Here is a 16620-nt window from a genome sequence, read left to right as displayed (position 1 = left end):
ACTTACAGTTAAGGAGGATGGAAAACTAACTCACAGCCACATGGAGGAATATTATTACGCTTGGTCACCTAAACTCAATTGATCTACTTTTACATCTGATTTTACTTAGTTTCATCAATGTTTTTTTAAATTTTAAATCTTTTTTTTATTTATTTTTTTTTACAAATTTCCAGGCTCAGAAAATGAAAGATGTAAACTGATGGAGCCTTTTAAAATGTAAAGATATTTTTAAAATTGAATAAATAATCAATTGATTCTTGTGATAGTTGGACTCGAGTGATCCTGCAATATGTTTTGAAGCCAATAATCAGTTGTTGACACAAGAGCCAACTATTTCAAAATGATCTGTTCAGGATCTTAAAACCATTTCAGGATTTGTTGAGATAGTTTGTATAGTTATAATAGAATTGTAGATGATCAGATTTATATTTTTTCTTGCAATTAATCTTACTGAAGTCACTTTAAAGTACAGTATCACTACAAAGTGTCTCTACAACCGTGTCTAATATATTAAAATTGCCTCAATTCAATAAAACAGACTGATGTCAGTAATTCTGACCTTTTAAGCAGAATGAGTCGGTCATGATGTTAAAGGACACAACTTTTAAAGTCTGTCTCTGACTTAGAAGAAGACTGTAAGTAAATATAGTATATTGTCCTGAAGTCAGACTGTTAAAGCTTCATGTCATATTTAAATAAACTCATGTTGTAAATCAAGCCCTCTGCATTATGTTGCTTATCTTTTACCATGGAAACCTGTTCGAGAAGGATTTATTTCTCCACAGCTAAACCTGTTTCAAAGTTCATTTGGGCTCCTGACTAATGTTGAACATACCTTCACAAACAGCGTCTTTGTCTATGTATATAGCCTTGTGTTAACTTGCATTAATGACGATCAATGAGTTCAATGAGCTCCATCCAGTGATGTTTACAGATTTTACATTTTGGGGAAATAATATGTAATCTGATAAAAAAATTGCATATACCCATGAGATTATTTTTTATTTCTTTTATTTGATTCCCATTAAAGAGCAGGACGAAAACTATAACAAAAAGACATCCATTATTATAATGCTGCTGTGGAAACGTCTCAAAGACAGTGTTAACTTCTCCTCCAGTCTTTAAATTAGCGCTGACACACCACATGTAAAACACACCACGTGTAATGTATCAGTTGTGACTCAATTGTAATACTGGTGCATCCTTGTTCAGTTTTTTTTTCACCCTTCAGTCCTTTTTATCGCATTATTTTTTAAGTAGTATTTCAACACACATTTCGTTACCAATTAATAACCCAACACGTTACAACCCCAGCTGTTGGACCCTGCTCCTCCTCTGGCTCACCCTGAGTCCCTCTCCTCAGGTAGGCCACCGCATGAGCCAATCACAGCCTCGGAGAGGGTAATTGACAGAATGGCCCCGCCCTCCCGTCCACCTGTAATCCAATCCGCGCGACTGTCACAGGTAAAACCGGCCTCAATTTCTCAGCATTGCCCCAAAAAAAAGCGAGAAAAGCCGACAAAACCCGTTCTCTCAGAAGGGGACACCTTGTTTGTTGCCGCAGCCCTCATCCAGAGTTAGCGGCGGAGTTTTCTCAGTAAAGAAGACGGGTCGGATTTTCAGTACCAACTAGAAAGTCCAGTTCGACCGACGGAAATGTCACAGGAGCATGACAAGTAAGTGTCCTGACTCTGCATTTACAGCATGCACAACGACCACGAGAGATTATATGATTGAAAATACTATTGTAGGATTTTTTTTACACCGTTTTTGTAAGTTTATGGCACTGATGGACTTTTATATTCACGGTCCACATCGGCCCTGCTGTCTGCTGTACTCTAAATGTGTTGAGATATTTATTACGTATTCTTTTTAGGATTATTTCTCATAGTTTTTTTTGAGGGTGAGTTTACTTTAAGACTTGGCTGCCAAACTGGGGAGCGATTATATCTCATAGTTTCCCATGGTGTAACTCCGCTGATTTCACCTGTCATGTTCAAGCCTGTACAGGTGTATCTCCACCTGTCGTGCGAGCAGAGGAGCCTGTTAGAATAAAAACTGTCCCGTGATAGAGATGGGCGGTTTATTGTTTGATTTGCTTTAAGCTTCAACAGTTATGTGGATAGTCTCGATGATGTTTGTTTAGGAATAAACATGAACCTCAGCAGCGAGATGTCAGCTAAAGAAACTGTCTCTGCAGATGGCTGCACATTCGTGACAACAGCTTTACTACAAAGTATTTACTTTACTTTATATACTATGAATATTGTTCATGTTGGTAAAAATGCTTCATCTATATTCTATTTGGTATTTTAGGGCAATAACGAGGGACGTTTTGAGGGGAGTGAAATTGTACACCTGCTAGGCGTTGGCTCGACTTTACTAACACAGACAGTAGTCTAAGCAAGCACAGGGCCATATTAGGTTAGGAGATTTTACTCTACATGACTTAAATGTTTTATGTGTCCAAAATGTGATACTATCTACATTGTGCAGTTCTCTAAATATGTGTTGCTTTTGTCATACTCTTGCACATTAAAGGAGACGAGAGTGAAATTATGCTGCATTACTGACTACAAGTGAAATCTAATTTAAATCTCTCTCTGAAAAACAATCAAACTCTTTTTTGTTTTAGTAATGGATTACGTGTCCTTTGAGTTTTATTGCCAGTAAATAATGGATCTTATCAGGTTGCCTTTTATGAATAGCACAATTAGATATAGGATTACTAATTATCACTTAGCTTTGACCATTGAGAGGAAAAAAAGCTGTATTTGTTGTAGATACTCAACATGGAAACTAAGCCCGTCCGTTAACACTTTGTCATAATCACTTCGTGGGGGCAAAAAATCAGGCAGTTGGATTTAGTGGCCAGATGATTGAAGGTGTCTTATGAGTGTGTGTAGCTTCTAAAGTTGGACAAGGAAAGCGAATGATAGATGAAACTTTAATAACAAGAGCTTGACTAATTACTTCACTTTGTTGGTTTAACACGTCTAAGTAAATATAAGCTAAGCAAACATTTTAAAAAAAATTACTCAGAGTTCAGTATTAAAACGAGCAACGTTTCTCAGTTGTTGAAATTGTGTATTCATTTCTTTTAAATTTGAAGACGTTTACCTAAATTCAATGAGCTTAAATGAACACGTTATGATGGTTACCAGCAGATGAGCCGCATCAAAACACAAGCTGAGATCTCATTGGTTCAACTCAGCCCTGTTTACACAGCAATGACTCTAAAGGCCTCACAAGATGGAGGAGGAAGAGAAGGAGAAATACACAGCCAGTGACTTTCAATAAAAACTCATGGTTTTCTTCCGAACACAGTAGCGTGGCGCTGGAATGTGGCCGGGTCAGTCGCGTCACTTGTGGCCAGCTTCTCAGCCAATGAGAAGTTCCCGAGTCGTCACACCGGACGAGCCTGTAGAGCATCTTTTGCTTGAGACACCTCGGTGGTTTGACGGCTGAGATTTGTTACACAATCCTTGAAAAGCTTGAACAACAGGTCTTGCATATAAAGAACAGCTACATGGATGATCTCTCGCTTTTATAACCTGTTTGTCTGTTTTAAACAAGGTTGTGATTGTAGGTCTTGGCTTCGTGAACTCGGATGAATTCAGTGAGGCAAATCAATCTGTCGAATGATTAAGAAGCTCAGATGAGAAGATATTAATCCTGCAGTCTATATTTGCATGAGTAGTGTTCAGTATATACCTTAAATTGTTAACAACCAAAAATGTTTTGATGCAAAACTTTTAAATGCATTGGAAAAAAGCTTTAACATCTTAATACTTCATTTGTATGGGCCACTTACGAAACTCTGTCTTTTTACAGTAAGCGTACCGTCGTGGTTCTCCAGAATGAGCCAGGCTTTGGCGGCCAGCGTCGCTCCTTCACCTCAGAAGACGAAGCCTGGAAATCCTTTTTGGAGAACCCGCTGACGGCTGCCACCAAGGCCATGATGAGCATAAACGGGGACGAAGACAGCGCTGCAGCTCTCGGCCTGCTATACGACTACTATAAGGTAGCGGGAAAACCTTACCAGGGGATCTGGAAGCAATCAAAAATGCTAAATCTTGTATCGGGGGCTTTACCTATATGATCTTTTGCCATACTGACTTCTGACCACTCAGCAGCATCTGTGAGGCAGAGCTTATGTCATTTAACTGATCTATAGACAGCAGGATGACCCGGCTTGTTGGATGTGATGTGGTCAGACGCTGAGCGGCTGTGTTTACCCTTCCATACAGGTGCCAAGGGAAAAGAGAACAATAACCCAAAGCAAGCCAGAAGCCATGGTCTGTGATGTGGATCCCAACAAAAGGTAGGCAACAACACGAAAAGCAGAGGGGAACCACGGCCTGAAGGGAACAGAGGGACTCGAGCCCATTCACAGTCTAAATGTTGTGTGTACATTTGCATATATACAAATGAGCAGCACAGAGTGCAGCCTTAACTGCTCACTAATTTAATTAAAACAGCACAGATTCATTTGTGAAGGAGCACATTGTTTATCCAAAACCTCTCTTCGGCACCAAAAAACAGCCTTGTATTTTGCTTGAGCACAATTTAGGAGACTAATTTGTTAGATTTAAATTTAAAGTTAAAAAACATAAGGTTGTCGCATATTTATTTTTCAAGAGAAGTCAGACAGTCGCACAGTGACACAAAAACAATAAAGACAATCTTAAGTGTCATAAAAATAACACACAGCTTTTAAATTCTCAAAGCAGAATAAAATAATTAGGCTTATGGGCGCTTAATGATGAATCCTGATATGGTAAATGTGCTCGTATCAGTATATAAGAAGACGTTTTTAATGTTCGTTTTGATTGACAAGATTCACGACAAACCAGATAGGACCAAGGATTCAGTGCTATGTGCTGTTTTTGTTTGTCGCAGACACCAGATCCAGGCCGGACACCCCATCGCTCCGCATCAGGAAGGCGGTATGGAGAACAGGATCCAGGTCCTCAAGGGGCCCTTCAATATTCTTCAGCTGGCCCCGGACAAGAGGGCCCAGTTCCCCTCACCAGGTGTGTTCACGTTCAACAGCACAAACAGACGCGAGCATCTTAAAAACTGAAAACCTGATCGTCAGTTTGCTGATTTTGTCTCTTCAGACACGACCGTCACCGTTTCCATTGCCACCGTGCCAAACTACCCGCCCGTCAAGACGGAGATGCCCACCCACGGCTTCTCAGTGACCGTGCCAAACAACTGTGCCGAAACCGAGGGCCATGTGGGCGTCTTTGACCGCCAGCTCACCCACAACGCGGTGCAGTTCAGCCCCAGCACCCATTCCCGTACGCCCCCCGACTCCACCTTCTCCGAGAGTTACAAGGATGGTTCCCAGGAGGTGTGTGTTTCGATCCCCCTCGCTTTAAACCCCGCTAATGCTCTCCCTAAAAAACCCCTCCTTCCTCTCTTCTCCGCTCTCAGATCTCTCCCATCACACAATAGGATATTCACCTGATCCCATGGAGCCAGCGGTGGGCTCAGCCTTCCCTGGTTTTATTTGAACATGCCAAAATAGCGGCCAGTGTGTTATTATGCCATTGTCTCACCAACACAATAAAGTGCTGTACTCTTCTCCTACAATAGCCAAAGCCCTTTCTCTCTCCCCTTTTTTCTATTTTACCTTGAGGCGAATTACCTTAGAATAGAGTAACCCAACATAACCTGTGCAGAAAAATGTGAGAGGGAGGTGGGGGATTAAAGGAAGGCCATTAAAATGAAAATAAATAATTTCAAATCAAAGCAAAGTAGCTGTTTAATATCCTCTTTTTGCTGAGCCTTCACTCTTTAACTCTTTTCTTTGCCCGCTGCAGGTGTTTTCCTTCCCTGGGGATATCCAGTTACGTATGGCCTCCATGACGCCTGAGGACTACACTCAGTTTAACACCTTGCCGGGGTAAGTCGCACTGCCGCCTGCCCACCGTCAGACTTCCACCGCCATTCAGCATTTTAACACAACACCACAGAATGGCCCTATTCATGGCGGTCACAAGGGAGACACCAGACTACCCTCTTTGTGAAAGACAAGATTCTGCACACACAGTCGGGCGTTATCTGGCCTCCACTCACTGATTTTAAATTCACCTTTTAGATGCAATTGATAAATGACGCGTGCACCATTATGCTTTGGTTTTTGAATGCTATTGTTGCGCTATTGTTGCATTGTCAGCCAGTTTTACAGAAAATAAAAACATTTTCTCGGCATTATATTCTTGATTTTTTTTCATGTCATTCTGCTGCTTGTTTACTATATTTTAGGAATAACTTTGAGTACACCCTTGAGGCATCTAAGTCTCTGCGTCAGAAGACAGGTGACGGGACGATGACGTACCTCAACAAGGGGCAGTTTTACCCCATCACCCTCAGGGAGGTTGACAACAAAGGAATTCAGCAACCCATTACCAAAGTCAGGGTAAGAATAGGAAATCAACCTAAAACTATAGACAACGACATAGGATTAATCACTTTAATCAGACGCTAAATTCTCATTTCAACCTATGACGTTGTCATCGTGTTCTTCCATTGCCAGAGTGTAGTGATGGTGGTGTTTGGAGAGGAGAAGTGCAGAGATGATCAGCTGAAGCACTGGAAGTACTGGCACTCCAGGCAGCACACCGCCAAACAGAGGTGTCTGGACATTGGTAAGATCCACTTTTTTTATTTCAGCGGTCAATCACATCAAAGATATGCGCTATTTGGTGCTGCAATAATGAGTGAAATTAGCAGTTGAGTAGTATAGCTAACAGGACAAAGTCTGTTGCTGTGGATTTATTCTGCAGCGTGTCATAGATAAAGATAAAGTTTGCCAACACTTTTACACTTTTTCACACTGCTGTTAAATTCACAAAACTGTTGTTTTATTGTGACAGCTGACTACAAGGAGAGCTTCAACACCATTGGTAACATTGAGGAGATTTCCTATAACGCCATTTCCTTCACCTGGGACACCAACGATGAGGCCAAAGTAAGACCCCAAAAAAAGAGACACAAACAGATTAAGGGATATCCGACTGAATGACATCATGTTCTAATCACAAGGCTGCTTATGACATCATTCTTGTAAGAAGAAGAACAGCATTTGGTCCATAGGGTTTCATAACTTCCTTTTATTAAACTCTTAATACCAGCCTTGAACTCTTCACATCAAAACTCTTAAAACCTTAAGCCACAAACAGACTACGATCTAGGTTTCAGGTGTTAACACCCTTTTGTTGGTGATCATCAGCAGCTTTGTTCATTGTGATCCTCCAAAATAGTCGTTAAAGAAAACTGGAGCCTAAATAGAAGCGCGAGGATGCCGTCACGTCGTTCCTCCCCTCCTCTTGTGTGTTTATCCTTGTTGCGTGGTGACATGGAGGTGAGCGGTGAGCGTTGTCTTGACTCGGCCAACCTGCCTGTCTCCCCCATTGTGATGCTGTGTGTTAAAGTATTTCTGCACACCACCACCAGACAGGTGCAACAAAGAGTGTGGGAATGAGGAAACTCAGCAGGGGGGAGACCGGATCACACAGTTAACAAATAAAATCCTGTTCAACGGGTAGGAGAGATGACTGAAAAGAGGAGCTCTACTTCCATTTTTCAGTTGTTGTTGACCCTCATGTCGCCGCTCCCTGGCAGCGATCCACTGTGAGCCCGAGGTGGAGGACGACAGACACGCTAAACAGACGAAGAGAGAACATGACTCCACCGCTCATCTCCAGCGCCTTGCTCTCTGCAGGCTACAACTTGAATAGTCACATGCACAAACGTCTCCCACACACACACACACACACACACACACACACACACACACACCAGGATGTGGGTCTAACTGTCTCATGACTCGAGGGCTGTGTCCATAGGATGTTCATCCTTGTGTGTATTTTTTGAAGCACCACCCTGCAGCGTTGTTTGAGCATCTCCTCATTTAGATGAGATGTTGGATGACAGATGAAAAAGTGTGTGTGTGTGTGTGTGTGTGTGTGTGTGTGTGTGTGTGTGTGTGTGTGTGTGTGTGTGTGTGTGTGTGTGTGTGTGTGTGTGTATTTAGCTATCTTTCTAATTTTCTTTCTGTGTGTAAGCAGGTGTGTGGCTTTCCCCCCAGGGTGATTTCTCCGCAACATATATGTGCTGTGGTGTGTTTGCAAAAGGCTGTATGTTTACCTGCTCTGGGGAAAATAGTTAAGATTATTTATTGAATGCTTTTATTACAGTATAAAGCAGCCAAGAACCCCAAATACAAGAAAAAATACCTTTTTAAAAACACAGAAATCTTCACCCCAAATATTATTATCGGACAATTCAAGGTTGTAGGAAATATAGTACACACAAACACAGCCGAAAAAAAGAAACATGTACAAGTGAAATACAATCTATTTACTTTTAAAGGGATTTTATTCCAACTTGACAGTCATCAGGACATCAGCTTAATGATAATGATACTATGATGATAGAAATTATATATTAATAAGATATATAAATACAATGCTCAGTGTATTCATCGATTAAGAGACTCCAGATGGTTTTACTGTGTTTATTCATTGCACACATACATTTACTAAGATAACTTTTTCTCTCGGCATTTCAATAATACATTATTATATGTTATCTGTGATATCTGCTGCTTACTCCTTGGTTCCTTTCTGTTCATGATGTTATGATAGTAGGCTTTGTTGACACAATGATAACCTGTTTTCAATACAAGCACCGGGAGGACAGGGGAGCATCTCCACGAGAGAAAAAACACGTGCCTGTAATTACTGTAGTTAACCACTGGAGGGCAACACAGCACACTGAATGTATCTGAGGACTGAGCCGCAGAAAGGCCTTCAGTGTTTTACTATGAGGATAATGTGAGCGATAGATGATTCATGGAAACCTTTATGATTTACAAGCAGCTATTGCAGAAATAGAAGTTGTCGTGACTTTAATTGAAAGAGCTTGTCAATGTTTTCATTGTTGGTTTCTCCAACTTTGTACAGGTGAAGTTGGACATTTTCTTTGTGCTTTAAACACAACTGTTCCTCCCTCCACAGATCTTCATCTCCGTCAACTGTCTGAGCACCGACTTCTCCTCCCAGAAGGGTGTGAAGGGGCTTCCTCTGAACCTGCAGATCGACACCTACAGCTACAACAACCGCAGCAACAAGCCCATCCATCGCTCCTACTGCCAGATCAAAGTCTTCTGTGACAAGGGAGCCGAGAGGAAGATCCGAGACGAGGAGAGGAAGCAGTCCCGCCGAAAAGGGAAGGTTGCCGAACTCAACCCTGGAATGGCCTGTGAGTCCATCACCTTGTATAACAAACATGAGCAGGGAATTGAAACTACTTATTATTTGACCTAGATTATTTTCCCACCTAATGCCAGAGTTTAAGTGTATTAGTGTCGGTTATACTTCATAACGGATAAAAACACCTGGGTTCTTTCTCACCCCAAATCACCTTTATATTTGTGTCTTAAAGCTGCAGGAATGTGTGTAAATTACTTTATTCTAACACCGAACGTTATAAGGGGATTCTTTAATGCAGACTTTAAAGTCACTTAATGGAAACCTGATACAATTCTAAACAACTCCTTGTTGCATCTTTTCCTCCCAGTTGGAGATGCCAAAGTTCCCATCCTCCAGAAGCGCAACGATGTCACCATCTTCAAGATGATGAATGACCACGAGACCCAGCCCGTCCTTTTCATCCCTGACATCCACTTCTCTACCTTCCAGCGCCATGTGAGTGCTCGTCACAGACACACAAAACTCCACCATGGATCAACACGCCTTGCCTGTCATTTCTGACCTTGGACATTTTGTTTTGCTACATTTATGTAACATGCGCGGCATCTTAGATGGTCCATAAACAGTTTTGTTTCTGCCTCCACCCACTCATCAGGCGGCTGGGTCGAGGTGACATGCTCGCTCGCTAGTTGGCAGGAACATTGAGTTCTGATTTAGAGCTCTGAGTCCTACGTACCAGTGGCTGTATTTCAGACTGCTTACTCACTTGATGAATCATTTACCAGTGACTTAAAACAAACCAAGGGTTTCAGAAGATACTACCTGTCCTGGTAACTTTATAGGTTCGTATGCTAAGAGGAAAATAAAGAGATAGATTTAGAGACGGAGAAATAACTGCACACTGCATCGTTAAGGATGTGCTGATGCTGTATGTGGCAGATTTTACCGACCCCGTTTCTCAGGTTTTTATCTTCCTCTGAATGGACTCTGAGCTTCGCTGCTTCCAGTCAGGATGAACATTTTACATGTGTATGTGTGTGTGTGTGTGTGTGTGTGTGTGTGTGTGTGTGTGTGTGTGTGTGTGTGTGTGTGTGTGCGTGCGTGTGCATGTGAGTGCATGCGTTTTCATGTTTTCTTTGTAGGATGAGCTGCTTAATTAGTAGGAAAGGACTCTGAAGGAACATTCATTTGACTGCGTGTGACCTTTAAGTGGCCCCTTCTGGACACATTATGAGCCGTCCCTGCTGAGGACCTACGTCTACCTTTCACTAGCGAGGCTGATGGAGGGACAGAAGGTTATTTTTGGTGTTGACATGACATTAAACCTGACTGAACTGTTATCAGTTTCTGATAAACTCTGGGTTTACAGGGTTCCCTCTCAGAATAGAATGCTATTAGCAGCCTGCGATCAATAAAGATACTGAAAAAGGCTCCAAAAAACATGCATCGTAGGATATAAAGTATATTCAATTATTTTACCTTGAATTATAGGTACCCAACTCCCAGATATCTACAGCTGAGACTATTCACAATTCAAAGTCATATTTGATACTATATATACAGTTGTTGTTCTCTGTATGAGTTAATTTCTCCGTTTCTGTTTCCTCTGCAGCCGTTCCCAACAGAAGATGGAGAGGAAAGGTAAGCGCTGCTTTACACTCGCTCTTTTCACAATTGCTTTTAAAGTGGTTTTGAAGGGAAACAATCTTTTGGTTCCTCCCAATTAAAAGAAAAACAGAGATACATAGGCTGTTTCTAGGAAATGACCGTTAGCATTGTGTGCATACGTGTCATCTTTATAGCCAGTTAGCTGGTGGTCAGGGTCTTTTTAATAGTGATTCATGTTTGTCCACTGCAGCTCAGGCATGAAGAGATTACCCTTCAATGATGAGGAGTTTGGTTCACCTCCAAACAAGATGGCGAGAGGGGAACCAAAGAAAGGTACTACACGTGTGTGTGTGTGTGTGTGTGTGTGTGTGTGTGTGTGTGCGTGCGTGCGTGTGCGAGTGCGTGTGCGTGTTGCTGTAATGTAACGCTTTGACTGTTCACATGCTGATCAGGTGAGTTATGCTTTTTTCAGGGGACAATTTAGTGTGTCAAAGTGTGTATTTGCTGTGGTTGGCCCCTGAAGACAATGCACACACTACACCGGAAGGCCTCTTATTAGGAATAATACTCACTCACACAGACACATGCATGCACTGTGTCTGACTCTTTGTCTCTTTCCCTTCCAGTGTCTCTCTCTCTCCTCCCTCCCTCTCTGAGCCATGTGATTCCAGGTCTTTCAAAACACATACACGTGTCCAAGGCCTCCATTGACCCAACAAAATACCACTGATAGCTACGTGCACACACTTATGCAAACAAGTCCATGCCCTTTCCTCCATTTACTATTCATAGACAAACAGCAGGCTTTTTCCAATTATACAATGTGTAAATAAATGCTTTACAATGCGTTATATCTAGAACAGGAAAGTTATAGGCTTCAACTTGACCATTTAAATACACCTGCGTACGTCTAGTCAATAACTTCACAAAGCCTGGCTAGATCTTGCAAGATATGTTTGTGGTGGAGGATTTTAATCTGGAAGCTATCTACATAGAACCAATAGACCCGATCAAATGTATACAGACCAATCAGTGAATCACAGGGACGTTTCCAGGGGTCATGTTCCTGTAAATTTCTGATTTTCACTAACTTTTTTTGGGATGAAATACTGCAATAGTTCACCCATATTGGGTTTCTAAAAGACATGAACAATCTCAGAAGCTAAAACTGCTCATAAATCATGCACCACTATACGACTAAAAAATAAATCTCAAATGAAGCATCATTCAGAAAAGAGCACAGGCAATTTGTCACCTGAAATTTACATTACATTTTAATGTAAATTGAGCTTAAGGTTAGGGGAAAGTTTTTGATAATCTTTCCACAACAGCTGTTGTGTTTTTTCAGTTAGAAAATTGTCAGTGCTGCAATGGTTTGGACGGGATTCTGTTGACGCTCGAGTGAAAGAGAAAACTACCAGTGTGTTGAACAGCTTCCATGAAATGACGTCCGTCTCAAAGAAGGTTAACTATGGCAGCTCCAGACCACAGTGACCTGTGGCCTACATATGCTGTAGCATGATGAACCCCACCACAGTCAGTTACCATACTGTCTCACTTCTTTCTTATTTGGTTTGGGACAGACTAGTGAAAAAAAACTCCTGTACACATGATAATTGTTGTATTTAGAGGCCAAAACAGGTTGGAAAACAATATGAGAAAATCTATTTTGGGCATGATCTATTTTGAGAAGACCGAGTGTTGTGAATGAGGTGTGGGTCTGCCCATGTATAATGAGTGTGCTTTCTAGGTGTGCTTTGTCTGGGCCTAGTGCCACTTTTTTTAACCTGGACGAGTGCCTGTAAAGTCTGGCAGGGGAGCATTTAGTTTATACAATACAACTTTGAATGCAATAATGGATTAAACATTCGTGTGCATGTGCTTCGCTGCTGCATAATGGAGACGGGGATGCAGTGAAGCCACAAATCCTCAAACCCACACAAATGAACCAAACCAACAGTCAAGACTGACGCAAATGCACGCTTCACGCCTGCCAGTAGCTTTTGTCTGAGGCCAGATTTGGGGTTTTCTTTTGTGTCCAACCCATAAACTTACTTTGCTTTGACACATTTTTGTCTCTTCCTTCTCTTTTTCAATACACAGTCCTGCTGTACGTGCGCAGGGAGGCGGAGGAGGTGTTTGATGCCCTTATGCTGAAGAATCCCTCGCTGAAGGGCCTGGTGGAAGCAGTAAGTTGACTTCAGGTTATCATACTGGTGGTGGCTGGTATTGCGCTTCATGATTTTGTTTTCGGGCCAATGCACTTGAGACACAGTTCACGCTGTTTGTCAAAGAAGATGTGAGGCAAGAGTGTTTAAAATGAAAGAGAAATAGAAGCACAAAAAGAGGCAGTAGGGCTCGTGGTCAGTCATTATAAAGAACCAACAGTAGGATTGATGAACCAGATGTCAGTTTAGGATTGTTCAAGCATTTATGTTTCTTTCAATAATCTAACATTGAGTTGTGTTTTTTTTCAACCAGATTGCAGAGAAGTATGAATTACCTTTGGATAAGGTTGGAAAAGTCTATAAGAAGTGCAAGAAAGGGTTAGTATGATTTATTAACACTGCACCACAATATGTGTACAACTTTGTGAAGGATCAAACCTGACATTACTGAATAACCAAATCAATTAATTAAATTACTCATACAGACGGCTCTCATAAATTGTGCTTATTTCTTGACTAAAGTCATAAGAGAAGATTGGTACCACTGTTATTTGTTCAGCAAAAATATGGCTGCAGCTGATTAGCTTAGCTTAGCACAAAGACTGGAAACAGGGGGAAACAGCTAGCCTGACAACATTCAAATGAGAGCTAACTGATGGCTGTAGCAACATTTTTAACAAAGAACATTTCCAAAAATGTATTGCATTAAAGTAAAATTATTTTCCAATTATTTTCCAGATATACATGCATACAGTAGATTGATTTCTCCATTTCTTTGTATGTTGTTTAATTTGGGACATTAGTCTTTATTTGTTTTGAGGATGAAATGAGCAGTTCACTAACATCCATATCTGATTCATAATAGGATCATGGTGCACATGGACGACAACATCATCAAACACTACTCCAACGAAGACACCTTCCAGATCACCATGGAGGAGATGGGCGGCATGTACAAACTAACCCTCACTGAGATCTAATTGGATGGGAGGAGGCGACATCACCCAGACCAGAGGGATGGAGGATGAATAAAATGGAGCCGTCAGGAGTAGTGGTTTACACGTCTATAAGCAGTGGTTATGGACTTGATTTAAAGCTTAAATCATGTTGTCTTTGTGCCGTATTAACGGCAAACTAATTTTAAAGAGGTATTTAAATAACCCATAGCTCTTAATAGATCACAATGTAGATTAGATCTGTACATTACATTTTGATTCATTCATTCATTCAAAAAAAAAAAAAAGAAATTAACAAGTGAGGACCGGTTTCATTTTTATGACTTCTTTATTTTGTATTCAGTAAGTTGCACCTCAGATAATAATGCCTATACCTTTGTAAATGTGTGTACAGAGCATTTGTGGTGCTGCTATACCTCATGCTATGCAAGCAGCAGTGTTTCTTTTTCTGAGGGGAAACGGCGTGTTTTAGCTTCGTAAAGCCATAGCACTGATGATTACAATCTGTACATTTGGGGATTTTGTGCCCAAAATGAAGACAGCAAATTGTTGATGGAGCCCCAGTGGTTCAGTGTATTAATACAAAACAACATGGCAGTATTTAGTGTGCAAAACTCTTCAACCATCATACAATTAGATTAGGATAATGTAAATGTTTTTTAGCATAGGGCACATTTTGTTTGTGAATGAAATTACTTAAAATATGTTTTTTGTTCGATCGATATGAAAATGGCCTCTTTGTAAGTATTAAATAGTCACTAAATATTTATCGATAACGATGCTAAAAGACAGCTACCGTTCCCCTATAGAGTAGTTTTCTGAATGTTCATGAAATAGGTCAATGAATGTCGAGTACAGTCAGGCTGTTCTGGAAGTGCAATATGACGTTTAGGTTCAGACACATTCGGCAAAATAACCTCTAGTCTATTGCCATAGTTAAGGTAGATGATACATATTATCTGATGAAACTGTTTTTTTTTTTAATGGAAATTCTGTTGTATATAGCCACTGAAAAAAATGGGTCTCTGATCCTTTCTTTTGTATTTCAGTACTTATTGTGTATATATTTATTAAGAGATGGATGTGGGTCATTGTTTTTTTATTTACTATATATCCAAATTTCTATTATTCCTATTAATATAATGTTTATTTTTTTCCTTTTTATATGAAGTTATTCTATGTCAAGGGACAAAAAGTTGTTAATGTGTTTTTATTTGTAAAGGATTTGATGCACAAAGTGCCAATAAAAGCTTTCCAGAAGCTTCTGTTTTGGTTGTCTGAGACCTTCTCCTCCTGATGTACTATTTGACATTTATTCTTTTTTCAAACATTGCCTCCATATAACTCAAATTGTCAATTTTTACAACTGTCCATGAAAAGGAAATGGTTTTAAATCATTTATAGTCGATCTGTCTGGTTGAGGTGTGTTGCTGCAGCAGAGATTAACTTTGCCGTGCCAGTGTTTTCTGTGTGTGTCCACAGGAACAGATGTCTGGGCATCAACCCTCAGTCTACATGCAGGAAACAGGCAGGCAGGACAGCCGGGCAGAGAAGCTGCTCTGTCGGAAACCTTGCTACAAATAATAATGGATTGCCATTAAATGTTGATACATCTTCATGACTCTAGTGGTATGTCGTGTTAGTGTTTAGCTCAAAGCACAGCACCCACTGTAGTCTAAACAATAAAGAAATAACCAAGTAGAGGAAATTTGACCCCTCATTAGCTATTCCATATAATTTGTACATGTTTTAAGGACATTTAGTAAACTTACTTGTAACAAGTAAGTCATTCCTCTGACTTGGTCTTTTGTAAGTGATAGCTACAGTACGACAGAAGGCTATAATCCCTGTGTTTATTATGAACATCAACTACCGAGCACATGGCACTCTCTAAGGGCTCAGGTGTGCAGGTAAAGGACGGCATGAAGCTCATTTGGTTGTAATTCAACCAACTGGCCACGCCAACGTTGTTATGCTGTCCTGCCGTCCTTCCGTCATGGCCCTCTGGTCTGTTTCTGTTACTGTCTCTCTCATTCTCCCCAGAGGTGTCCTGGTTTGAACCCAACACTTGGTGTCAAGATGTAGCTCCTCTCCTCTGTTTACAGTAGATGACTTTGAGCAGTCAGGAAACCGGCATATGCTCTCTCCTGATTTTCTATCGCATTTTCCTACTAACAGTCAGATGTTACATCAACATAATAGTAGACAAAGAATAATACGGGTATTGGTCAGACATTAAATATCCACTGACGTGTGTTTGCTTTATTGCGACTTAAAAAGTGAATGATGGTATTTTTAATGTAAGATATGGCTAGTTTTTAGTTTTTCAGTGCATTATTTTTTACATAGCATTGCAATTGTTTGTAATATGTAGATGTTGTTCCTTTTTCCTCATATCGCATCCAATGTCTTTCATTTGTTTAGTCACAATGTCGTAAGACTACAAACCCCTTGAGTGGGATTTTGGTCCAAAGTATATCGTAACTCAAGTGCCATTGTTCACGTCGTACTATGAACAATGTCAGTTTAGCGGTATTGCCTAATCTCATTGTAGTTGTGTTAATTTGAATGTATTCTGCTTTGTGTAAATGTTGTTGTTGCCTATGTAGCGTGAACGGAGATATGATTTTTCTCCTGTTCGAGTAAAGTTGCATATTAAGT

The 16620-nt window shown here is 40.7% G+C and overlaps 1 protein-coding gene across 2 annotated transcripts; it reads left to right on the top strand.

The window, feature by feature from the left end:
- Positions 1-1620: 1620 nt before the first annotated feature.
- On the top strand, positions 1621-15240 carry grhl1 (grainyhead-like transcription factor 1). 2 transcript variants are annotated; one of them, XM_068580251.1, is made up of 16 exons: positions 1621-1676; positions 3835-4024; positions 4251-4324; positions 4903-5036; positions 5124-5359; positions 5832-5914; positions 6277-6430; positions 6548-6659; positions 6888-6982; positions 9033-9276; positions 9595-9722; positions 10840-10868; positions 11086-11168; positions 12939-13024; positions 13317-13381; positions 13869-15240. In XM_068580251.1, exons 1-16 carry the CDS (start codon positions 1657-1659, stop codon positions 13981-13983), a joined length of 1848 nt encoding a protein of 615 aa, XP_068436352.1. In that variant the 5' UTR covers positions 1621-1656; the 3' UTR covers positions 13984-15240. The 2 variants fall into 2 exon arrangements, with proteins under 2 accessions (XP_068436352.1, XP_068436353.1); XM_068580252.1 differs by lacking the exons at positions 10840-10868; positions 11086-11168; positions 12939-13024; positions 13317-13381; positions 13869-15240 and adding an exon at positions 10370-10450.
- Positions 15241-16620: the final 1380 nt, after the last annotated feature.

This window comes from Clinocottus analis, unplaced genomic scaffold (genome assembly GCF_023055335.1).
Source record: "Clinocottus analis isolate CAN_PGR_092001 unplaced genomic scaffold, fCliAna1.0.p SCAF_17, whole genome shotgun sequence".
In the NCBI taxonomy this organism is placed as follows: domain Eukaryota; kingdom Metazoa; phylum Chordata; class Actinopteri; order Perciformes; family Cottidae; genus Clinocottus; species Clinocottus analis.
Note: the sequence above shows the minus strand (reverse complement) of the source record. Positions and strands in the feature narration are given on the sequence as shown.